Source organism: Silurus meridionalis, chromosome 17, assembly GCF_014805685.1.
Source record: "Silurus meridionalis isolate SWU-2019-XX chromosome 17, ASM1480568v1, whole genome shotgun sequence".
NCBI lineage: Eukaryota > Metazoa > Chordata > Actinopteri > Siluriformes > Siluridae > Silurus > Silurus meridionalis.
Genome location: NC_060900.1, coordinates 27908635 through 27933650, shown reverse-complemented (window position 1 = coordinate 27933650; position 25016 = coordinate 27908635). Strand labels below are relative to the sequence as shown.

Genomic DNA, 25016 nt, shown 5'->3' with positions numbered 1-25016 from the left:
GATAACGCCCTTGTGCACAAGCTCCATGAAGATCTGCTTTACATGGGTTGGAGTGGAAGATCTCATGCTGATCTCCTGCTTTATTAGGATAAATTTTCCCTTTTTTCTTTTTTCAACTGGACCCCCCCATGCCTCCTCACCTGACCTACGTCAGTGCCTCACTTAAACACTTTTGTTTCTGAATGAGCAGAAATCTAGTGGAACATCTTCCCAGAAGAGGGTGTGGAGGTTATTATAAACACAAACGGGGACTAAATGGAGTGAGATGTTCAAAAAGAAGCACATAGCAATCTTATGGTCAGGTGTCCACAAACTTTTTTACTATTCAGATGGGTTTTGAGGACACGGAGTAGAACATGCAGTGGACAGAGACGGAGGAGAAAAGTTGCAGCAGTGTTTCTCTGATATACTGTAAAAAAAAAAAAGAAAAAAAAAAAAAGACCCTCCTCACAGCATTGCTTCTTTTTTTAGTTTTTTTTTCATGATTTTAGTGAGTAAAAGAAAAACAATTCACAAGGAATCGACGTGTTTAAATAGAATGAGCAAAATAAGAAACGTGTCGCCGAAGACGCCGACGCAAGCGAGAAAGACGTGGACATACGCAGGAAAACCTGCCGCAGTCGCAATTCTTTTAAAAGAGCGTAACGTTGAGCTCGGCTCAAACCGCACTGTAGTGTCCCGCAAACAAACAAAAAAAGATCGATTCCACAGAAAATGTCTGTTCCGTTCACAAGCTTTGAGACGTGGAAGCGGAATGGCGTCTTAACGTTTGATCTGGCTGAGAATAGTGAGGACTCTCCCGCGAGACGAAACGCGGATCAAAGGACGAGCGGCGGCGAGGCGGAGAAGCGATGGGTGGGAGGTTACTGAGAAATCGGCACGGGGCTGTGGGTCGGTTTACTTCATAGACGTGCAAAAACGCTCCAGCAATTATCGGCCCTTATTACGTGAGCTCACGTGTCTGTAAACGGTAAGACGTAATGAACCCCGCCTGCTATTACTATACATCCCATAATAACCATCCGGAACTAATATACGCCTCGTTTTTACGTCTATTTTCATATTTACACGTGACACGAACAGGAAGCTGCTCGTCCATATAAAGGAGAACCTCCCTCCCTCCTGGTCGGGGTTTGGGGACGTAAAAGCGTTTCTGTGGAAGCTATGAAGCTGCTCTTTGTAGCGTCATAAAGGAGAGAGAGAGAGAGAGAGAGAGAGGGAAAAAAAAAGACGTAAAGTGTTACAGTGTTAAGTACATTCAGCAGCGGAGGACTTGCGAGCGATCACGCACACATTCCTCCTCTGCGCGGACGTATGTTTCCATCCAGTCTTCGGTCTGTGTGTCATGAAGATGCAGCATCCCTCTGTAGCCACCGGCCGTTCGGCTGGAGAGGTGCAGCATGGTCCTTTTATTCTATATTAACCCGTGGTCTTGGGATCAGGATCGGTGCCTTTACTCAAACGCACGATCTCCTGAGATAACATCTCCAGGTCCTGCAAAAGAGAACAGAACCCCGTAAGTCGTGAAACAGGGACAGAACACGTGCACGTAAAATACTCTGGTCTGGACTGATTGATTGATGGGTGGAGAAGAAATGCAGTAAACTTATCAGAACGCTCTGTTTACAGCGTGCGTGCGCGGTTTGCGGTTTTCTCTAAATGATCATAACTCGGTAAATTTTACTCGGAGCACATTTTAAATGAGCTACTTTTTACTTTTAGATTTTTAACTTTACTTATTTCTAAGGACAATTTCACTGAAGAAACAGTTATTTTACTTGAGTACAATATTTTATTCCTCTTTTCCACTCTGCAATTAAGACGGAAAAACATCACTCGGACCTCATTAGGTTTGTTTGGCATCGAATAATAAACTCTGATGTGACTAAGAATTCCTAAGAATCTCAAGAATTACCAGAAAGGATGGCAAGATGTCAATATTTAATACATGCTATCTGGACAAACGTTTGTGGACACTTGATGGTGTTTTTTGGAGACCCGATTTCACACTTAGTCCTTATTTGCTGTTATTAGATGTTCTAGATGTTGGAGTGTGTTTGTGGAGATTTATTCAGCCACAAGGATGTCCATCAGATTTGAGGGCAGAGCTATAAAGTAGACCTTCTACTGCAACCAATAGAAAGCATAACTTGAAGGAGCTAGCTTTGTGCACATGCTGGAACAGGTTTGGTCTCGTAGTTAAAAAAAACAAAGGGAAAATTTCATTCTACAGCATCCAAAGACATTCTATCCAATTGTGTGCCTCTAATATTGAGATGATTTTTGGAGAAAAAAACACATACGGCTGGAGAAGTGTCCATAAAGCGTATATTATAGAATATACTTGTATGTTTCTGGAAAATGAAATGAAACCAGAGAACCTGGAGGAGACCAGAAAGACATCTGGAGAACATGCAGAGAAATTTTGCATGGACAGCAACCCTATAAATCTCAGCATTGAAGTGAAGATTACGTTAGGATTGATCACCTCTGCACTGTTCTATGCTGAGCGTTGTGATATCTTCAAACTGTTTATTATGACTTGCCTACTCACCACAAAGCAAAAGAGAAAGGAAACAGCACAAAGATGTGAGTAACCGGACCTACTCTTCTTCTCCGTCTCGCTCTCCCAGGCCAGGCTTCAGCAGAAACCTCAACTCACACTGAACTACAGCCTCCATCTGCCACCGGTTCACTGTAGAACCATCAAATATTAAGCAGACATGTTTGTTGCCGAACCTCCGTGGCAGCAAATATACATGAGGCTTCTGGGTTACTCGAGGAAACAGGACGAGGAACACGAGAGAACTGAGGTTGAACTCATCAGATAGCAACCATTTTTTACAGGCAGATGATTCTATTGGTGATGGTGATGGCCTCTGGAAAGCAGCGTGATGTATGAGGATGGAGTGTGAGAGTTAAAGAATGAAGTTAGAGCTTTCCAGTGGTCCATCGATTGATCCATCAGCTGCAACTTTCCCTCCTCTGCGATCGTTCCCAGTTCCCCTAACAAGCTCAACCTCTTCTACCACTACACACTGGCACATACTGAGCGGCAGCCAACACACACCTCCTCACATCTCCAAGTGCAGTTTCTCCTGAAGATTTAAAATATAGCCCGAGGACTTGTAATGTGAAAGAACATCAGAGCACACCAGCAGGTGGGGTTTATATATGTACACACACACACACACACACACACACACACACACACACACACACCCACACCCACACCCACACCCACCCCGGCCACTTATACTGGAAAACCTGTTTATTCATGCAATTATCCACTCAGCTAATCCTGAGGCAGCGCCGCATTACATAAAGTCATGCGAATAACCTGTAGTTCATCTACATATCAAACATCACATCAGGGAGAACATTCAGTTACATCAACCATGATTGAACATTACGAGTGTTCTCACAATCTGCTCATCTGATGGGATTTTCATACACAACAAACTCGAGTTTTAAAGGAATGGTGCAAAAAAAACATCTCGCTATACAAACTTACGCCGATCAGCCAGAACATTATGAGCACCTGCCTAATATTGTGTTGGTTCCTCTTTTGCTACAGTCCAGAGCATCCACAGCATGAACTTCTTTAGCAGTTTGAGCTACAGGAGCTCGTCTGTTGGATCGGAACCACACGGACCACAGTTCCTTCCTTGGAGCACTTTAGATAGATTCTGAGCACTGCAGACCAGGAACATCCCACAAGAGCTGCAGTTTTGGAGACGCTCTGACCCAGACGTCTAGACGTCACAATTTGTCGCTCAAAACCTTAAGCTCGCCCATTTGTCCTGCTTCTGACATCAACTTTGAGGACAAAATGTTCACACAAAACCTTGGTGATGGTCAAAGTGATCTTGCATGTCTCAACACTACAGAACAACCCTGCAAACTTTTATTTTCCAAAAGCACCACCCCTCCCCTCGTCTTCCTTCTTCTTCAGTTAACGTTTCCTTCTGTGAAGGTTAAAGTAGGACTTTTGTGTAACCTACAACTCCCCCAGGGCTCCCGGAACACCGACGCGCCACTCTGCCACTGATCCAGAGCATCTCTGAGCCCCTCATCACCAGAAACACCCTCTCAGTGTGGATATATTCTGACCTATTCCTGGCAGCATCCTCTGACGCACACACTGGAGCTTCACTAAATAAAGGTATCGCATTAGTTTGGTAAGTTTGGTATCGCAGTAGGAGCTACTGCAATATCTCCGTAATGCGTATTTTAATGAGCTCAGAGCTCTATGAGATCATCAAAACACACCCACGATGCATCAGCACTTCAATTTCAAAAATCAGTGCTATATTTTGATGGTGAAGAGAAGGTGCACATGCAGAGATAGAAATCAAATGTGGTTTTTGTAAAACTCTATATTTTGTCCCCATGACACAAGTTTATCCCTAATGAGTGAGCCAGTGGTTCGGAGGAACCAGACTCTTTAGGAAACCTCACCCTCAACACCAAATGTCCATTCATTTATACCAATTATTATTTAGACCAATACTTTTGTCTATATAATGTAACTGAACATCGCTCTGGATCTTTCGTTGTTCTTGTAGAAGGATTTCAGACGAGGTTCACTCATGCACAGGTTTAAATGTGTAAACACTAGTGTGGACCGAAGGGCACTCGTCTCGTTTATAAGTGCCTCTTGAAGCTCGATGTGAAAAAGCTTCCTGTGGTGCAGGAGCTGAACACTTTACGATTCCCACAGAAGGTGTTAATGTTGAGATCCTGTGTTTTAGATTATAAGGATCTTGTGATTGGATTAGAAAAACACGCTGATCTCAACAGCGTTTCTGATTGTAAAAATATTCTGATATATAATCCCAAAACAAATCCGTTTCAGTACAAGGTTGTGATGTTACGAGAACGTTTGAGGAGGTATCAAAAGGCTCCATGCACGGTCGCAGGGAGCACCGACCTTCATAACTCAGTGTGCCTCTGTGCGACTGTTGCTATTCCCATCACGTGTGCACGCTGTCACCAGAAGCTCCTCCTCGCGTGTGAGTTTCTCTCGGAAAACAAAGTGATCTCACTTCCGCACACACCCTATTAACCAGATTCGACCCTCTTCCTGGAGATGGAACACCATTGCAGAGATCACAGAAGGTGATTTGAGAAGACAACGTTCCAGAAGAACACTGGGGGCGCTGTGTGGCGGTGTGAGGGGACGGTGTGGAAACGTAGATAAATAAAGTACTTTCCTGTAAACAGAGCGGATCTCCAAACTTTTTTTTACACCCCCTCGTGAATCCTTCTGCAAGACAGTGAAGGTGTGAGGACGGCTGCCTTGCAGAACTCTGGACTAAGTGAAGTGTGGCTCGTTTCCTAAAATGAGTTTGACACATGGCATCGATGTTCTATAGGGTCAGAAGAAGGTAACCATTCTTATCTGTCTCAGCCAGGCTCCTGTCAGAACGCATCAACTTTACTGGTTGGCATGCGAACAGCATTTTATTCTCGCTTCTTGCTTAAAAACGGAATAAGTGCACCAACTTACCTGTAAAAGCGATCGCTCGTTAAAAGTGATCTGGGCCGAACGGCTCGAGATCGACCGATGCTCTTCACAGCAATGTCCATGACTTGTTGCGTAAGCTGCATTAACTATTTATTTATAGGCTCAAAAATTTGATTCTTTCTGCAACTCGAGTTTTCTCTAAAATGTCCACTTCTCTTTAACGTGTGTATATATATATATATATATATATTCCAACACTGAATCTACACACGCCTCCACAATCATTATAAATACATCCAAATCCATACACACACCACTTACATAAAAACAGAAAAGAACACACACATTACATGCCACATCTGTATTATAGCGGCACAATATCTCCAGAACCAGTCTGAATTCCCCTGAAACGTGGACGTCGATGATGTCAGAGGTTAATTGTCATTAGTTGATGTCTGTGATGGTGTAATGCCTTCAAACACTTCACCCTAACAGAGCGCCCCGGGGCGGCGTTTCTATTCCTGCACCACTAACCGCTTCGTCGTAAAAAATTTTATATAATTAAATAAATAACCGCCCACCTTTTGGCTGCCGATGAATAAGCTCTCTTCCGTGGAGTCTCAAAGTGTCGTGACAGCAAACCGCCTCCACGCACACACACACACACACACACACACACACACTGCTGAGCACCCTGTCAGAACGAGCTCTGCACACAATCCTCCTGCATCCCATCATGCTGAGAGTTTATGCAGCTGATTAGCACCGGAGTCATGTTTGTTTAGATTCAGATCTACATGGATTTGACTCTGGAAGCAACAAATAAAAATACTAATACAATGATCTAAAACAGGTCATTCCTAAGACGGCTGCCCACGGAGACGTTCTAAATGTAGAACTCGTTTCAGGTCTATTCAGGTCCCACATACACTTCTGACATCATGATCAATATTTCTAAGGACCATCAGGTGTCCTTCCACGTACTGTTAAAGTCTCACCCATGGATGAAAACATGAGAAATATCCGTGAAATCTCTAACCAGGAGCATTCCACATCTCACACCTCATCCAATCTTTCTCCTTTAGCATGCAGATTTGACATCTCCTTAGGTGGTACGTTCGTATCTGCTCAGATTATTATAATTTTTTTAAATTATTCAGTTTATTAATTTTTTGAGGACACCTGACTAAGTTTGGTATGTGCTGCTTCCTGAACATTCCACATTTAGTCTCCAAATGCTTGACTAATACCTTCCACTCTTTTTGGAAGATGTTCCACTAGATTTCAGAGTGTGCTTGTGGAGATTTGTGAAGATTCGTTCAGCCACAGGGGTGTTAGTAATGCCAGGTACTGATGTAGATCTTCCAATCCAACACTCTGGAAAGCATATCTCCATGACGATGGCTTTGTGCACAGATGCACCGTCATGCTGGAACCATCTAGAGATGTCCTACACAATCATGTGCCTTCGCTATGTGTGAAGAATCACATGTAGCTGGAAAAGTCAGGTGTCCCAATACTTTTTGTCTATATAGCATATGCTACATACCGCATTATATTTATTTATTGCAATAATGATTTTTCATAAGGATGTCTTCATGTGTCTCAACATCCACCATCACTCCTCACCTTCTGAAGATGCATGTTCTTGGTGAGTTGCTCTTCCAGCATGTTCTGCAGCTTCTTGTTCATCTCCCGCAGGTTCTCGTCTCCAGGTTTGACCAGATCCCTGAGCACTGAGCCCAAACCTCCCCGTTCTCCTTGGTGACCAGCATGAGATGTAGCTGCTCCTCCATCTGTGAGACAGCAAAAGAGATTGAAAAGTGTGAACAACTCGGAGAAAAGCGGTAAATTGGAGCTCAAGTCAAGTGACTTCAGATCGAGTTCAAATCCAAATATCACTAAGATGGAACCGGAGCGAAACCCATGACCCTCAACTGCTCAGGTATTAATTCGATAATTCAATAAAAAAACCCAAAAGGTCTCAGCATCAACACTGCAAAAATCCTAAATTAGTCAAAACTTACAATTTAATTTCTATCCATAAAAATCATATTGATCTTAATTTCGGTATAAAACACAATGCGAGAGCAGATTGCGCAAGATTATTAGGATTTAAGATTTTTTTTATTTCTCTATTAAGTCAGTAAATTCAGCTAATTTACCATCAGAGACATCATTTGAGGCCTTGTACAGTAGCATGGCAAAGGTTTGTGCACCCGTGGTCAAAATCTCTGTTCATGTGAACAGTTAAGTAAGTGGGAGATGAGATGATCTCCAGAAGGCATAAAGTTCACCAACATACACTCTCTTGCAATATTTTAAGCAACAGCAGTGTAGTGCTGTTGTTTTCTACAACTTTAGAGTGAAAAGGGGAAAGCAGCACCCTGCAAAAAATAAAATTAAAAAGATTGTAGAATCCAGAAGACTTGAGCTCTCGGATAAATTTGAGCAGGATTTTAGACCTTAATCAGCCGGTTAGGGTCATGGCTTGTTCATGTTATCACCAGGCTAGGTGATGCAAATTTCAAAGCAAATATGGCCTTCATGGAAGGGTCATCAGAAGAAAACCACTTTGTCCTCACCACAAGTCAGCGTCTGAATTTCGCAAAAGAACATTTACACAAGCCTGATAATTCTGAGAAAAAGTCCTGTGGACTGATGAGGTTAAAATAAAACTCTATGACCACAATGAGTAAATGTATGTCAGGAGAACAAGGGGCAGAGAATTCCATTAGAACACAACCAGTTCAACTTTTAAGCATGTGGGTGGATTGATCATGCTTTGGGGTTGGTATTGGAGCCAATAGCACCGGGAACGTCTCACAGGTAGAGGGAAGATCTCTCTTTCTCTCCATCCATTCATCCATCACCTCAAGAGATGCAAGCTAAAGGCTTTGGCATGGCCCTCACCGTCTCCTGACCTAAACAGCATTAAAAATCTGTGGATGGACCTCAAATCAGAATTGCACGCAGGACGGTGCAGGAAACTGGAAGACTGTTGTAAGGCAGAATGGGTGAAAATCTATCAAACAAGAACTGAAAGACTCTGCTGCTACAAAAGCGTTTACAAGCTGTAATACTCGACCAAAGGGGGTGCTAGTGGGTACTAACTTGAATATGTACAAAATGAAGAAAAAAATAAATAAAAATTATGATTTTGTTTAAAATATAATTCTGTAAATGTATGCCTTTTGGAGGTCATATCGCTCACCCATATGATACAGTAAAGTTGGACTAGAAAAAGCATGGCCTGGATTCCCAGTATCTCTATTCTCTCAAGATTACAGCCATCCAAGTGAAACTAATTGTACAGAAAGCAAAGCATTAGACCTTTCATTAGGCCACATTAGAATTATCACTGGTCGCACATCAAGAACATTTATCAAAAGCTGAAGAACTTTCTGTGCCATTAGAAAGTGAAGAGCGAAGACACACTCTAGCAGACTTTTAGATAAGACTCGCTAAAGCCATTAGGCTCTACAGACGTGACATGTGGGATCCGTTCAATAAGCGAGACTACATCAAATGTGTTTACATCAGACGGGTCGTCTGGAAACTTCTGAAAAATGTAAAACGTTCAGTGTCGATGCCGGGAAAAGAGTTCTTTTCCTTAAAAAAAAAGAAGAAGAAAATGTAGCACAAGTCTGCTGTGTGAAGTCGCTGCTCCAAGGCCGATGGGATTCTCAGAACAGGATCAGGTCAGGAAAGCAATGCAAATATTTTCAAATGCAGCATTACAGGAGACCTTACATGGTTAAACTATTAGAGTTGGATACGGTGTAATCCAAATAATCAAACAAAGCACAAAGCCATATTTGGATCACTCAGACACTCGGTGGGAAAGCGACTGTACATGAAGTGAGAAAGGAAACTTGACTTGGGATGTTCTGATCTGGGAAAATAATCATTTGATTAATTGACTCAGGGGTTTTGATTTGTTTTATGAGAATCATTAAGGAGAAAACTATTGGGGCACTTGAATTTACCAGCCATATGTGGTTCTTCCCCAAACAGTTGGAGGCACATGATTGTATAGAACGTCTCTGGATGCAGATGCATTAAATTTAGCGTTGAACATTAAGGAAGTACGATTACCAACATACAGTTCAGCATCAGTTCAACATCAAGCAGAACATAGAGAGGAATAAATGATGAAGAAACTCCAGACTCGAACTCGACACAACACACGTGGATTTATTTACGGGATTGTTTTGAAGAAGGTTTTGGGTTCATGATGATTGTAATAGAAATCAATCAGTGTTTGAGTCATTAATATCATTCTATTAATAGATCAGTGTGCTGAGAGTCACATTCGAGTCTTTACACGTTAAAGTGATTAAATAAAGAATCTTGTGATAAAAATGATAATATGAACATTATAGTTATAATAAATCACTACTTTGGATACTTAAGTATACTGGAGTCACATTTTACTGACTGGATCTCTACTTCATGGTTTGTGTTCTTCATCCATCACAGTTCACTGTACATTTATGGTATTTGGCAGACGCCTTCATACAAAGCGACTTACAATTATCTCATTTTTACACTTAGGATTTGAACTCATGACCTTCTGATCAGAAGTCCAACATCGTAACCACTGACCCTGCACACAACCCCAGCTCCATGAAGATTTGATTTACATGGGTTTGAGAAGATCTCCAGCTATAGGGCTCTGACCTCAACCCTATTAAACATAATTGAATTTTTCAGGTTGACTGCAACCCAGGCCTCCTCACCTCACCTACACCAGTACCTGATTTCACCAACACCCTTATAACAGAAATCTAGTGGAACACCTTCCCAGAAGATCAGAGCAAACAGCAAATAGGAACTAAATGAAGAACGGGATGGTCAAAAAGCTCATATCAATCTTATGATCCACAAACCTTTTTTCCATATAGTGTATAATATCAGTTAGTCCAGAATGCAACAGCAAGAGTTCCTACCAGAACCAGAAAATATGACATCACATCACCCCTGGTGACCCATTTTAATCGGTCTACACCGGCTCCCAATGAAATGTTTCCAAATCAACATCCTGAAGATCTATGAATCTACACATCTAAAGATTTGGACTGTAATTAATATCAACAGTCTGCTACAATGTGCTCAGGACCACAGTTTGCATTTTTTCGCTGCACACCTTAACATTCGGTGTTGAGGATCAGAATCGCTTTCAAGTCTGGTTCCTCTCACGGTTTCTTCCTCATGAAGTTTTAGGGAGTGTCTCCTACACCACAGTCACCACTGGTTCGCTCATTAGGGAGAAACGTACAGTTATAAGGAACAAACTCGTTGTTTTATTGCCGCTGTACGTGTGTAATGCTGCTTTGAGACCACGTGCGTCGTTAAAAGCTCTCTATAAATAAAACGAAATTGAAGTGAATTAATATCCGTTGCAGCGAGAAAGGAAACGAGAAGATACTCCGCGTCCTCCACGTCCACGCTGCAGCTCTACTGCACCTGCGCTCCTTGAGATATGTAAAGCGATGCTTACAAAGCAAACTCAGGAAACAAGCCCAATTAATTCTGAGGCACAAATTGCTTTTCTTAATGTGCATCATCTTGCAGAGAGCAGCAATGAAAAATAAACAAGACTAAAGATGATCCTGCGAGCGATTTCTCCAGCAGGCCCATTAATATACAGTCCATTAGTCTCCGGTACGAGAACAGGGCGAGTGCAGGGAAAGACTGAACTACGCACGTCTGTTCACCTACAACATTTTAAAAACAGACAGCGGATTATCGACGTATTAATCAAATCCATAACACGCAACAGCTTGGGGTCTGTTACGGAGGGGCGGGGAGAAGTCCATAAACGGGATTAAAGCTGTAAATGATTAAATACGGCGAATAAACAACGCGAGACCAGAAGAGGCGGAATTTCAGTCCATTTCATCAGAGGAGCGCTGATGCTTTTCAGATGTTCCAGTGTAGTTTTACCTGAAAGCTCTGGAGCGCTTGCCACACGTGTCAAGGGCAAAAGTTATCAGTTCGATCTGGATATCTCCAATATCACTCTATCTGGGTGACTGGAGAGTTTCAAGGTCAGTTCACGACTCCTGAGGCGCATAAACTCGAAATCGAATAAAGATCTCTATCGCATCCCTTAAGGATGTGCATCTCCAGCCGTATCTAATGTACACTATACGGACTAAAGTAACCATTCGTGGTTCCTCTCCAAAATGCCTTTTTAATATCTTTTTCTGTCAATTCTTCATCCGTCTGAGCTTTCTTCACAGTTACACATGTCTGCTATCTGTTCTTTATCTGGTGTTTACAGGCCAGAAGATTACAGGAAGAGATTCCATAAAAATGACAAATCAAATTGGTCGCTTTCCTCAAAGGTTAAACACAGGTCAAGGAAGACTGATCTCCTGATAACACATCACAGACAATTTACAATTATTTTAGACATACATAACATTACTAGTATTCACAATATCATTTTTTTCCCCTCACAAAACCGTCACCATGGCAGGTAGGATGTAAGACACTGCTGCTGTAATGAACATGTGCCGTACTGTATATATACTCAAACGTATCAGTGTAAATGAGACACAATTACTAACGAACTCCATTTCCTATTTAATCCTCAAAATGGCTCATGCAAAAAAATCTAGTAATAATTGCGTATGCTCCGAATGCTCTCGCTGGATCTGTTGTCCCACTCCCCCATGCCACATAGCACTTTAAAGCCACAAATGCACTGCTTCCTGTGGGCGAATTTTTACAATCTCACACCCGTGTGAGTGCTGTTTCTGCGCTTAAATGGATATAATTTGACACAGATGTGTATCTGACTATAAACCACCCACAATATATACAAACCACCCACTCCCACCCACGAGTATAAACCACCCACTCCCACCCACGAGTAAAAACCACCCACGATATATACAAACCACCCACGAGTATAACCCCCCCCACTAGTATAAACAACCCACGAAGAATAAACCACCCACAAGTATAAACCACCCACTAAACCACCGACTGCCACCTACGAGTATAGAGCACCCACTTCCACCCAAATGGAAGTGAAACCTGCGCGTTCTCCTTCATGTGCTAGCAAGAGAAGGGATTTGTCGGCTCTATAAGGACTATAAGACATGGCTGAAGAGCATGGACACAGATTCCTTGTGGTGAAATGTAAGTGTAGATAATGCAGCATCAGGGTTTTTCCTCGTTAGACGTTCTATAAATATCCTGGAAGATGAAAATGAGAAACTCTCACATGGCAGGTTTAATAGTGATTTATTACAACTTAAAGAGCTCGATTTGCTCAGTCACAGTTTTGTCAAAGTGAATCTTAGAAACTCGAACTTCAGGCAGCATCATGCTGATTTCCTGGACTGAGGCCAGTCAGGTTTAATAAAGTTGTTGTTGTTGTTGCTGTGTCTGCATTTGCACTACATGTTTTATTGCTTCAAAACGCATCAATACGAACCAGGAAGTGTAGAAGCATCTGCGGAATTTGTGATTTCCAGTTTAAGGAATCAGCAGCATGTCTTTATGTTTTGTTTGGAGCTCTGGTCTAGTCTGAGGCTCAGTGGGAACGATGGGCACTAAATTCTATTTGAATCACATTTTTAAAATAAATAAAAAGCACATGAACAAATGATTTATAAAAAAAAGGACTTATATATTTACTTCAATGTGCATATTAATTCAACTATAGTGTCAACAGAATAATTATTTTTTTATTTAAAATCTAAAGATGATCTATATAGTATTATCATTTTAAATGTTGCACATGTGCACTTTGTGTTGTTAGTTTAGAGTGTGTGTACTTTGTGTTGTTAGTTTAGAGTGTGTGTACTTTGTGTCGTTAGTTTAGAGTGTGTGTACTTTGTGTCGTTAGTTTAGAGTGTGTGTACTTTGTGTCGTTAGTTTAGAGTGTGTACTTTGTGTCGTTAGTTTAGAGTGTGTACTTTGTGTCGTTAGTTTAGAGTGTGTACTTTGTGTTGTTAGTTTAGAGTGTGTACTTTGTGTCGTTAGTTTAGAGTGTGTGTACTTTGTGTCGTTAGTTTAGAGTGTGTACTTTGTGTCGTTAGTTTAGAGTGTGTACTTTGTGTCGTTAGTTTAGAGTGTGTGTACTTTGTGTCGTTAGTTTAGAGTGTGTACTTTGTGTCGTTAGTTTAGAGTGTGTACTTTGTGTCGTTAGTTTAGAGTGTGTACTTTGTGTCGTTAGTTTAGAGTGTGTGTACTTTGTGTTGTTAGTTTAGAGCGTGTGTACTTTGTGTCGTTAGTTTAGAGTGTGTACTTTGTGTGTTAGTTTAGAGTGTGTACTTTGTGTCGTTAGTTTAGAGTGTGTGTACTTTGTGTCGTTAGTTTAGAGTGTGTACTTGTGTCGTTAGTTTAGAGTGTGTACTTTGTGTCGTTAGTTTAGAGTGTGTGTACTTTGTGTCGTTAGTTTAGAGTGTGTGTACTTTGTGTCGTTAGTTTAGAGTGTGTGTACTTTGTGTCGTTAGTTTAGAGTGTGTGTACTTTGTCGTTAGTTTAGAGTGTGTACTTTGTGTTGTTAGTTTAGAGTGTGTGTACTTTGTGTCGTTAGTTTAGAGTGTGTGTACTTTGTGTCGTTAGTTTAGAGTGTGTACTTTGTGTCGTTAGTTTAGAGTGTGTACTTTGTGTCGTTAGTTTAGAGTGTACTTTGTGTCGTTAGTTTAGAGTGTGTACTTTGTGTCGTTAGTTTAGAGTGTGTGTACTTTGTGTCGTTAGTTTAGAGTGTGTACTTTGTGTCGTTAGTTTAGAGTGTGTGTACTTTGTGTTGTTAGTTTAGAGCGTGTGTACTTTGTGTCGTTAGTTTAGAGTGTGTACTTTGTGTTGTTAGTTTAGAGTGTGTACTTTGTGTCGTTAGTTTAGAGTGTGTGTACTTTGTGTCGTTAGTTTAGAGTGTGTACTTTGTGTCGTTAGTTTAGAGTGTGTACTTTGTGTCGTTAGTTTAGAGTGTGTGTACTTTGTGTCGTTAGTTTAGAGTGTGTGTACTTTGTGTCGTTAGTTTAGAGTGTGTGTACTTTGTGTTAGTTTAGAGTGTGTGTACTTTGTGTCGTTAGTTTAGAGTGTGTGTACTTTGTGTCGTTAGTTTAGAGTGTGTGTACTTTGTGTCGTTAGTTTAGAGTGTGTGTACTTTGTGTCGTTAGTTTAGAGTGTGTGTACTTTGTGTCGTTAGTTTAGAGTGTGTGTACTTTGTGTCGTTAGTTTAGAGTGTGTTCTTTGTGTCGTTAGTTTAGAGTGTGTGTTCTTTGTGTCGTTAGTTTAGAGTGTGTGTACTTTGTGTTGTTAGTTTAGAGTGTGTGTACTTTGTGTTGTTAGTTTAGAGTGTGTGTACTTTGTGTTGTTAGTTTAGAGTGTGTGTACTTTGTGTTGTTAGTTTAGAGCGTGTTCTTTGTGTCGTTAGTTTAGAGTGTGTGTACTTTGTGTTGTTAGTTTAGAGTGTGTTCTTTGTGTCGTTAGTTTAGAGTGTGTACTTTGTGTCGTTAGTTTAGAGTGTGTACTTTGTGTCGTTAGTTTAGAGTGTGTACTTTGTGTTGTTAGTTTAGAGTGTGTGTACTTTGTGTTGTTAGTTTAGAGTGTGTGTACTTTGTGTTGTTAGTTTAGAGTGTGTGTACTTTGTGTTGTTAGTTTAGAGCGTGTACTTTGTGTCGTTAGTTTAGAGCGTGTACTTTGTGTCGTTAGTTTAGAGTGTGTACTTTGTGTCGTTAGTTTAGAGTGTGTACTTTGTGTCGTTAGTTTAGAGTGTGTGTACTTTGTGTCGTTAGTTTAGAGTGTGTGTACTTTGTGTCGTTAGTTTAGAGTGTGTACTTTGTGTCGTTAGTTTAGAGTGTGTGTACTTTGTGTCGTTAGTTTAGAGTGTGTGTACTTTGTGTTGTTAGTTTAGAGTGTGTACTTTGTGTCGTTAGTTTAGAGTGTGTGTACTTTGTGTCGTTAGTTTAGAGTGTGTGTACTTTGTGTTGTTAGTTTAGAGTGTGTACTTTGTGTTGTTAGTTTAGAGTGTGTGTACTTTGTGTTGTTAGTTTAGAGTGTGTACTTTGTGTCGTTAGTTTAGAGTGTGTGTACTTTGTGTTAGTTTAGAGTGTGTGTACTTTGTGTTGTTAGTTTAGAGTGTGTACTTTGTGTTAGTTTAGAGTGTGTGTACTTTGTGTGTTAGTTTAGAGTGTGTACTTTGTGTCGTTAGTTTAGAGTGTGTGTACTTTGTGTTGTTAGTTTAGAGTGTGTGTACTTTGTGTTGTTAGTTTAGAGTGTGTGTACTTTGTGTCGTTAGTTTAGAGTGTGTGTACTTTGTGTCGTTAGTTTAGAGTGTGTACTTTGTGTCGTTAGTTTAGAGTGTGTGTACTTTGTGTCGTTAGTTTAGAGTGTGTGTACTTTGTGTGTTAGTTTAGAGTGTGTGTACTTTGTGTCGTTAGTTTAGAGTGTGTGTACTTTGTGTCGTTAGTTTAGTGTGTGTACTTTGTGTCGTTAGTTTAGAGTGTGTGTACTTTGTGTCGTTAGTTTAGAGTGTGTACTTTGTGTCGTTAGTTTAGAGTGTGTGTACTTTGTGTCGTTAGTTTAGAGTGTGTGTACTTTGTGTCGTTAGTTTAGAGTGTGTACTTTGTGTCGTTAGTTTAGAGTGTACTTTGTGTTAGTTTAGAGTGTGTGTACTTTGTGTCGTTAGTTTAGAGTGTGTGTACTTTGTGTCGTTAGTTTAGAGTGTGTACTTTGTGTCGTTAGTTTAGAGTGTGTGTACTTTGTGTCGTTAGTTTAGAGTGTGTGTACTTTGTGTTGTTAGTTTAGAGTGTGTACTTTGTGTCGTTAGTTTAGAGTGTGTGTACTTTGTGTTGTTAGTTTAGAGTGTGTGTACTTTGTGTTGTTAGTTTAGAGTGTGTGTACTTTGTGTTGTTAGTTTAGAGTGTGTGTACTTTGTGTTGTTAGTTTAGAGTGTGTGTACTTTGTGTCGTTAGTTTAGAGTGTGTACTTTGTGTCGTTAGTTTAGAGTGTGTACTTTGTGTTAGTTTAGAGTGTGTACTTTGTGTCGTTAGTTTAGAGTGTGTGTACTTTGTGTCGTTAGTTTAGAGTGTGTACTTTGTGTCGTTAGTTTAGAGTGTGTGTACTTTGTGTTGTTAGTTTAGAGTGTGTACTTTGTTGTTAGTTTAGAGTGTGTGTACTTTGTGTCGTTAGTTTAGAGTGTGTACTTTGTGTCGTTAGTTTAGAGTGTACTTTGTGTCGTTAGTTTAGAGTGTGTGTACTTTGTGTTAGTTTAGAGTGTGTGTACTTTGTGTCGTTAGTTTAGAGTGTGTGTACTTTGTGTCGTTAGTTTAGAGTGTGTGTACTTTGTGTCGTTAGTTTAGAGTGTGTGTACTTTGTGTTGTTAGTTTAGAGCGTGTTCTTTGTGTCGTTAGTTTAGAGTGTGTGTGTACTTTGTTGTTAGTTTAGAGTGTGTTCTTTGTGTTGTTAGTTTAGAGTGTGTTCTTTGTGTCGTTAGTTTAGAGTGTGTTCTTTGTGTCGTTAGTTTAGAGTGTGTACTTTGTGTCGTTAGTTTAGAGTGTGTACTTTGTGTTGTTAGTTTAGAGTGTGTGTACTTTGTGTCGTTAGTTTAGAGTGTGTACTTTGTGTCGTTAGTTTAGAGTGTGTACTTTGTGTTGTTAGTTTAGAGTGTGTACTTTGTGTTGTTAGTTTAGAGTGTTCTTTGTGTTGTTAGTTTAGAGTGTGTACTTTGTGTTGTTAGTTTAGAGTGTGTTCTTTGTGTTGTTAGTTTAGAGTGTGTGTACTTTGTGTTGTTAGTTTAGAGTGTGTACTTTGTGTTGTTAGTTTAGAGTGTGTTCTTTGTGTGTTAGTTTAGAGTGTGTGTACTTTGTGTTGTTAGTTTAGAGTGTGTGTTCTTTGTGTTGTTAGTTTAGAGTGTGTGTACTTTGTGTCGTTAGTTTAGAGTGTGTGTACTTTGTGTTGTTAGTTTAGAGCGTGTGTACTTTGTGTTGTTAGTTTAGAGTGTGTACTTTGTGTTGTTAGTTTAGAGTGTGTTCTTTGTGTTGTTAGTTTAGAGTGTGTGTACTTTGTGTTGTTAGTTTAGAGTGTGTTCTTTGTGTTGTTAGTTTAGAGCGTGTGCACTTTGTGTTGTTAGTTTAGAGTGTGTTCTTTGTGTTGTTAGTTTAGAGTGTGTTCTTTGTGTTGTTAGTTTAGTGTGTGTACTTTGTGTTGTTAGTTTAGGTGTGTGTACTTTGTGTTGTTAGTTTAGAGTGTGTACTTTGTGTTGTTAGTTTAGAGTGTGTTCTTTGTGTTGTTAGTTTAGAGCGTGTGCACTTTGTGTTGATTTTGTTAATAGATGTTTGCTGTAGTACTGAGGTCCTGGAGAAATGTTTCATATTTTGGTATTTTATTTACGATACATTTTGATTTACAAAATTGTACTTTTTCTTTAGTGTTTTGAAAGTTGGCTCCTGACGCGATGCCACTGTACAGTCGATCGGCTCGGATTCGAAGAGTTTAAGCGTTTCCGCTGAGCAACCTCAGAGCGACACATTGGTTTTGGCTCCACCAGGTCAGTACGCAGAAAAATTGTAATTTGTTTAAAGCGGTACACAGACTCTTCCTGCATTAAGATTGTGTCGACCCACATTTAAACACTGATATTAACTGGTAAAAGTTATTTTATACTATAATATATTATTTTATATCCACTTCCGTTATTTTATATTCAATAGACAAAGAGTCTAGTCTTGCATTAAGTGCATAGGTTTGTTAGGGTGATGAAGGCTCCGCCTCCAAACTCCAGGCCTTACTCAATTGTCTGCTGTGCCTATAGCTAGCGCAGGCCCTGGGTATTTTGTCTTCACTGGTGTTAGTTAAAGTTAAAAATCGATATATATTCTATTCAGGCCACAACACACTTAACAGCCTAAACTCTGGGTTACAAGGCCAGAGACATCGTTCAACCTCCAACCAGGGAAACGACCCGCTGGCCCGTGTTAATGACCGCAATGATGCGAAAACGACAGGCTGCCTGTAACTAGTATTCCTTTCATATTGATCAGCAACATTAATATCTAATTTTCTGTGGCAGGGAGGCAGCGCTCTATCGAGACGCTTTGATGAATCCACAAAAGCAGATTTACAGAGAGGACTCGTTACTCTAATGGGTGGAAAATGCTGCCGGATGGGTTTCAGAGGTGTGGAGCACAGCCAGGATCGCTCTTCAGCTTGATGCCCAGGAGGAGAACCGGAGAAGCCTGGCTAATCAGAGGCATCGGATAAAGGGGAGACGCTTAGGTCATCAAGGAGGGATTCTCGGTTAGATGATCTGGGCATTCCTGGCCACAGACATAACCGGAGGACAGAAATAAAGTCTGTTAATAATTGGTCCAGCAGTGGCTGAGACTTGGAAACGACTTCTCTTCTGATTCGGAAAGTTCTTCGGAATCTTTATTCGGACACCGGTTAAGGTTTTTTTCAGCAGGACATGTCTCCTGAGACACTGGGGCACCTGCTGCCTCCACATTAACTGCAGCCCTGGAGCCAACTCACACTGGAGCAAGGCAGGTTAAATGGAAAAAAAAAAAAGAGAGTGGGATGGAAAAGAGCTCTTTTATCTCTGCGCCGAGCCTCGTGCATGCTCGCTGCTGTGTGTCATCTCCTGTCATAGACCTGAGACCCAGAATGATGAATTGCATGATCTTTTTTACCTTCTTCTCAGGAATAACTCATTGGTGATAGCCCTGCACCAAACACCAGTTTGCAACCACGAATCGCATCTTTTTCTCACCAAACCATAAACTGGAAGCTGGGACGGGACGGGACTGTGGTTGTATTTTGTGTTCGAATAATAAATCCGAAGCGAGAACGCGCTGAGCCGCAGCAATCCTTGGAGATACGTGATAAGTTGGGTTCATTCATGCACCAATAATTGTCCATAACAGGACACACTATGGGTGGGGCGGAGGTCCTGCAGACTGCAGCAAGGCATGTGTTCGCTTGAGAGCTTCGTCTGACTCCTCCTGCAAAGGAGAGCACTTAGAGGGAAAGTGCTTCTCTCTCACGCAGTCTCAGACCCTTAATGCGAGATTAGCTCTGACCCTTTTGTCCCACACAATTGCAGACACAGCCATCTTAGATTACAGCTTTTCTTCCTCAAACTACAAAATCGATACACTACAAATCTACATTTTGATTAGTGCGAACTGAAGAATGTGGTGCTTGGTGCGATATCTAAACGCGTACGTGCCTCCAGCTCCAGCATATCGATCATCTTCAATTCCTCAGGAAGAATTGATTATTGTTGCTTTGAATATCTGCATTAAAAACCAAGTGCTGACTGAAGGATTCTCTGATCCCGTGCTCTTTACGACACTATTTCAATTCGGAAAGCTGTCTCTGGTGACACCGCCGACTTCGGCTCCATTATGAAATGCAATATTCAGCTGTCAAATAAATCACGTTAAAAACACAACAGCTGCGCTTAAAATACGCCTCAGCAATGAGATACTGTGATGGGGCAGTTTGTGATGAGGCTAAAAGAAACCAACAGTTTCTAGATACAATTAATCTTACAAATACGAGGTGGAACCGGAAAGGTTTGGAGATTCGCTCTGTTTACAAGCTAGTACTTCATTTATTTATGTTTCCAAACAGTCACAGTAATACATCTCCCAGTGTCCTTCTGGAACGTGTTCTGGAAGTCTTCTTTTCAAAGCATGTTCCTTTGAACTCCACCGGATCTTCTGTAAGATGGCGAAGTCCACAAATCTGGTAAATAGGTGGGTGTGGAGGAGAGATGTTCTCCGACGATCGTCATGCGCGAGTTGCCGAACGATTTCGACATTTTCGGGGGTCAAACTCCTCAAAGGTCTTCCTCGTCTCTCGTCATCTCCCAGTGATGTTCTTCGGCTCTTGAAGCGGCTCGAAACACCTCGAATCAGGGCTGCAGCTATCGGTTATTTAGGGAATCGAGCATTCTACTGATTTTTCCATCATTTAATTGAGCAATTGGATACGTTTTCTTAATTTAAGCTCAATACTAAATATACAGTCTAAGTCGTTTGTTTCCTTTTTTTTTTTTAGAAAAATTTAGGAGTTTAGAAGTTTGAATTGCGAAAAATAAAGTCAGAATTGTGAGAACTAAAGGTGCAATTGTGTAAAAAAGAAAAAAAAAGAAAAATTGCAAGAAAAAAGTCCCCCTCGCTGTTTTCTGTCCATTCCTCCATTTTTCACATTTACCTGTCCAGAGTTTAGTGGGTGGTGCGTCAGTAATAATGGTCCGTGGGGAAACACAATGCTCAGTGTGTAGTTAAATGGACTAAACGATTTTTCCGTATACAAATTATTTGAAAATTCGTTTCAGCTGTACCTCGAACAACTCGTCGCAGCGTTGCCGTAGGTCAGAACAGCACCACTTACATCGTCTCCAACATTTTTGATACCACCTCGTATAAATCAGAGCTCAGAGTCCATACTGGCCCTGAACACACAATCCATGCCAACTTTTGCACTAATGTTTAACTCTGCTCTGTATTACATTAGCATTTCAATTACTCAAACATCACTAGAGGGAAACCTCTATAGAGATAATTTTATTTACTCGCCCATGATACAGAACACATTCTAAACATAACTCCACAAAACTGCGCAAAATATCAGCAGCAGATATCTTGATCTGAGACTAGATCTTGATCATGGTCTTCAGCAGAACAGGACTGATCGATCCAGACATCAAAACAATGCATTGTATTCCAGCTTTGACGTTTTCTCTCCACTCTAATGCAGCTGCACACTCTCCCTGTGCTGCATTATTGAGGATGAGTGTTGGGGTAAGTGTTAGGCATGGCTGCTTGCTGAATCATTTACATCATGTCAGACCTCATCACGTGATGCCCCCCACCTCCCCCTCCCAGCTTCTGCCTGTTTGTTCATCCTCAACCTGGATCTTTTCTCAGCTTTTTAAACTGCTGGTATGCTTTCACAGGACTTAATGTCTGTGTTGCACCAGACCAACAAATCTTCCATCTGGAGTCTTCCTTCGCTACAAAAACTACAGCGTACCGAGGAAAAGCAACTTCAAGAAAGATTTGGCAACATATAAAATAAAATAACTGCGTTATGTGCAGTCATAATGATCGTTTTGATGCGCTCCTGCATCCGGGTTAGATGCCAAATTTGAGAATATTATTTAGAGGAAGCGATCGGTCAGTGACCGAGGTTTTAGACATCTGAGGTTGTGGGTTCAAATCTCAGCACCACCAAGCTGCCAATCCCGGGCCCTTGAGCCAGTTGCGTAAATAAGATTAGCGTTAGACCGATACCGATCGGCTAGGTTAGATCGTACTTACAAAATTTTATTGCAAAATTAATAAATCAAAAACAGCACTGAATCATGAAAAAGTGTCAAATAGAATGATGTATGTTTATGTAATTATATAATGAATAATAAAAAAATAAATAAAGCGCCCTCCGTGCAGTGCGAAGTCTCACGTGTAAAAACAAAAAGCGTGTGGTATCAGTGATTCCCCTCTAGAGGCCGCTCTCGTGAGGACAGCAGACCGAAAGCCGGAAAAACTATCGGTATTGATTTTTGCAGACAGTAAATGTAATAAAGAAAGAAAGAAAGGTGCTTTATAGTTATCAAATTTTTTTTCAGCACATTGAAAGCAGTGTGGATTAACTTTGTATTGAATTGGTGGCTTATCCAGGTGATCCAGCTCACTGCTAAATCCTCAGCCAGTCAAAACAAATGAGGTTTAGAAAGTAAATTCTGGACCAAAGCCCTTAAGCGATGCAGATTTGAAAAAATTATAATGGTAAATCAAGAACTTTTGGTCGTTTTAGTCTCCATATAAACAACACAAAGTAAAAGACAAAATAACGTACAGTTCGCAAAAGAATCTGAGAAAATATTTCACTCATACACACAAATAAACGAGGTGCGCTCGTAAACCTGGTGCTGATCGGCCTTTAACACGCCAGAAGAGTGTCGACTGAGAAAAGCACGATGCGGTTACACAAACAAATCCTGCAACCTCGAAGGATCAAAGACCTTCAACTTTTATAACACAATATTTACAATTAGAAGACACTGGCCTTAATGAAAACTAGTCTGGCATTAAATGTTAAATCAGTCAGTCATGAAATTAAAACAGGAGGAAAGCGTGTCGGGGAGGGGAAGGATGAAGTCACGTCATTTTTCTCGACTTTCTCTGCTCTCTATCTTTCTACAGCGGACACAAAATGAACACATTTCCTCGCAGGCTAATAGAGACGGGGCGTCTGGAGCAATGACTCGAACCTCCATGATCTGGAAAAGGTTCTTACAGTGTAAGGGCAAAAGGTGCGAACACTCCCTATCAAAGAGGGGCGATGTGTGTGTGTGTGTGTGTGTGTGTGTGTGTGTGTGTGTGTGTGTGTGTGTGTGTGAGAGACAATCTCCAAGGAAAATTATTATTGACTCGTCTATTGAAGACACTCAACCAAATCCAATAACAAACATTAAGGGTTCAGGAGGGTCCGTGGTGAAAAAGGGAAATGTGGTATGTGCCACGATTCGCATGAAGAACTTTGCTGGAATATTTCCCAGGAACCTTGTGTGGGGTAATTTAACTTTATTTATTAGTTCATTCTATATTTATTAGCTGAACAGTTTGGTGAGTAATTAAAAACTTGGGTAGTTCTGAACTTCCTGTATCACAGTTTAGAACACGAGGGGAGGGGGGGGGGGTTTGTATGGGGTGGAGCAAGATGAACCCAAAGGCATAAAATCCAGAAAATGTAATTGCCCAGAAAAGCTGCTGTGCCTCATCCCAGTCAAGGTTTTGACATATTTTACATTCCGAACTGCTTTTTTGCTCAGCGTGACTGTAAAGAGTTGCTGGCTAAAAATAATCAGTCCAAGCTTCTAATTCACTCATCAACAAGAGATCTTACTCCTGAGGAACTGTGTTTTGCAATTCATCTTTTTTGCCGATTTAATAATCGCCCTGATAGTTGACAGCTGGAACTGTCTGCAAAAATCTATAGCGAAGGTTTTTCCGGGTTGCTGTTATTACGAGAGCGGCCTCTAGAGACGAATCCAGGAGACTGAGTGCTGCACGGAGAGCGCTATATTATGTTTAAAAATTATAATTCATAATTTATATAACGAAAGTAACTTAAAATTCTTATTTACTGATTTAGCGCATTTTGATGATACGACACATTTTTATAAAAAAGTTCTTCTAGAGTAAATTTTTTTTTTTAAATCCAGAATCCAATTTTTTTAAGTTGATTTATCAGTTATCGGGGAGTACGATCCAACCTCGCTATCTGTATCGTTAAAATCTATCGGTCGGCCCTTTGCTGTGGAAACGTTGAGAAATTGTAGAAAGCACCAGAAACCATTGCGTGCTTACACGACATGGTCCAAAAGTACTGGGACACCTAGCTATATGTGCTTCTACTTGAACTGGAGTGGAAGATCTCCTGCTATAGAGCTCAGACTCCAACCCTATTGAACATGAACATGAGTGCACCCCAGGCCTCCTCACCTTACCTCCATCAGGACCTGACTTTAATAACATACTAATGGCTGAATGAATGACCACAAATCTGGTGAAACATCTTCCCAGAAGAGTGGAGGTTATTATAAGAGCAAATGGGGGCCAAATGTGGTACGGGATGTTCAAAAAGGACATTTTATGGTCAGATGTCCAAACAACTTTTATCCACAACCATAATTAAACCAGATATTCACTAAAGAAACAGCTCTGCAGCACCTGGAACACCACAGACATGTTCCTCTTAGGTAACTGTGTGTGTTAAACAATTCTGCAGCCTTCATCTGCTTACTGAAAACATACTGTTTACGTGAAGCATCAGCTCCTGTTCGATGTTCACGAGGCAAACTCGAGGCTGCAGAGCGTTTTACCCTTTGCGTGCAGTGCAGCCTGATTCGTGACAAGAGGCCAGGCGATATTATTGAGCTCGAGTGCTTACTCACGCACAAGCAAGTCACACTGTCGAAAACAGACTCCACTGAAAAATTATGAGTCTCTCTGCCCAGTTCCAGTTAGAAAAACTGGGTCATTCCGTGTCAGAGGGAGATTTCTGTCGTTTGCTTTTTGGGATTATTTACTAAATAATCACCTGAAGGCAGATGTGCTCACAGAGGATGGTTACATACATGAAAAAGCTTTGTGGTGAGAGAAACATAAGTCATGAACTATTCCAAAACCTTGTTCAATAGCTGGATAATACACTACATTGTGGAAAAAAGTATTTGGACACCTGGTTTTCCAGCCATATATGGGTCTTCTCTAAAACTCTATGAATGCAGTGGCATGAAATTTTTGCTTCTCCTGAGCTGAAGATGAAGATATGCTTTACATGGGTTGGAGTGAAAGATCTACATACTGTATAAAGTAGAGATCAACTAATAGATTTATTTTACGCATACCCATAGATCGTACTGACCAATAAATCAACCAAGAGTTTAAATGGATACTGGAAGTAAAACAAACCAATATTCCATGTAAAATTGTACTGAACTTTATTTAAACACTGAAATCATTAAAATGTTCTAAATTAAATAAATATGAAAACTTCAGCA

The 25016-nt window shown here is 40.7% G+C and overlaps 1 protein-coding gene across 3 annotated transcripts in view; it reads right to left on the bottom strand.

The window, feature by feature from the left end:
- Window positions 1-298: 298 nt before the first annotated feature.
- gripap1 (GRIP1 associated protein 1) overlaps window positions 299-25016 on the bottom strand; it is a 71185-nt gene continuing 46467 nt past the window's right edge. For all 3 annotated transcript variants that reach the window (XM_046871050.1, XM_046871051.1, XM_046871052.1), the window contains 2 exons: window positions 7100-7266; window positions 299-1494 (listed from right to left, as the gene is read on the bottom strand). In XM_046871050.1, the coding sequence (XP_046727006.1) occupies window positions 1420-1494; window positions 7100-7266 (242 nt within the window). In that variant the 3' untranslated portion in view covers window positions 299-1419. The remainder of the gene's footprint in view (window positions 1495-7099; window positions 7267-25016) is intronic.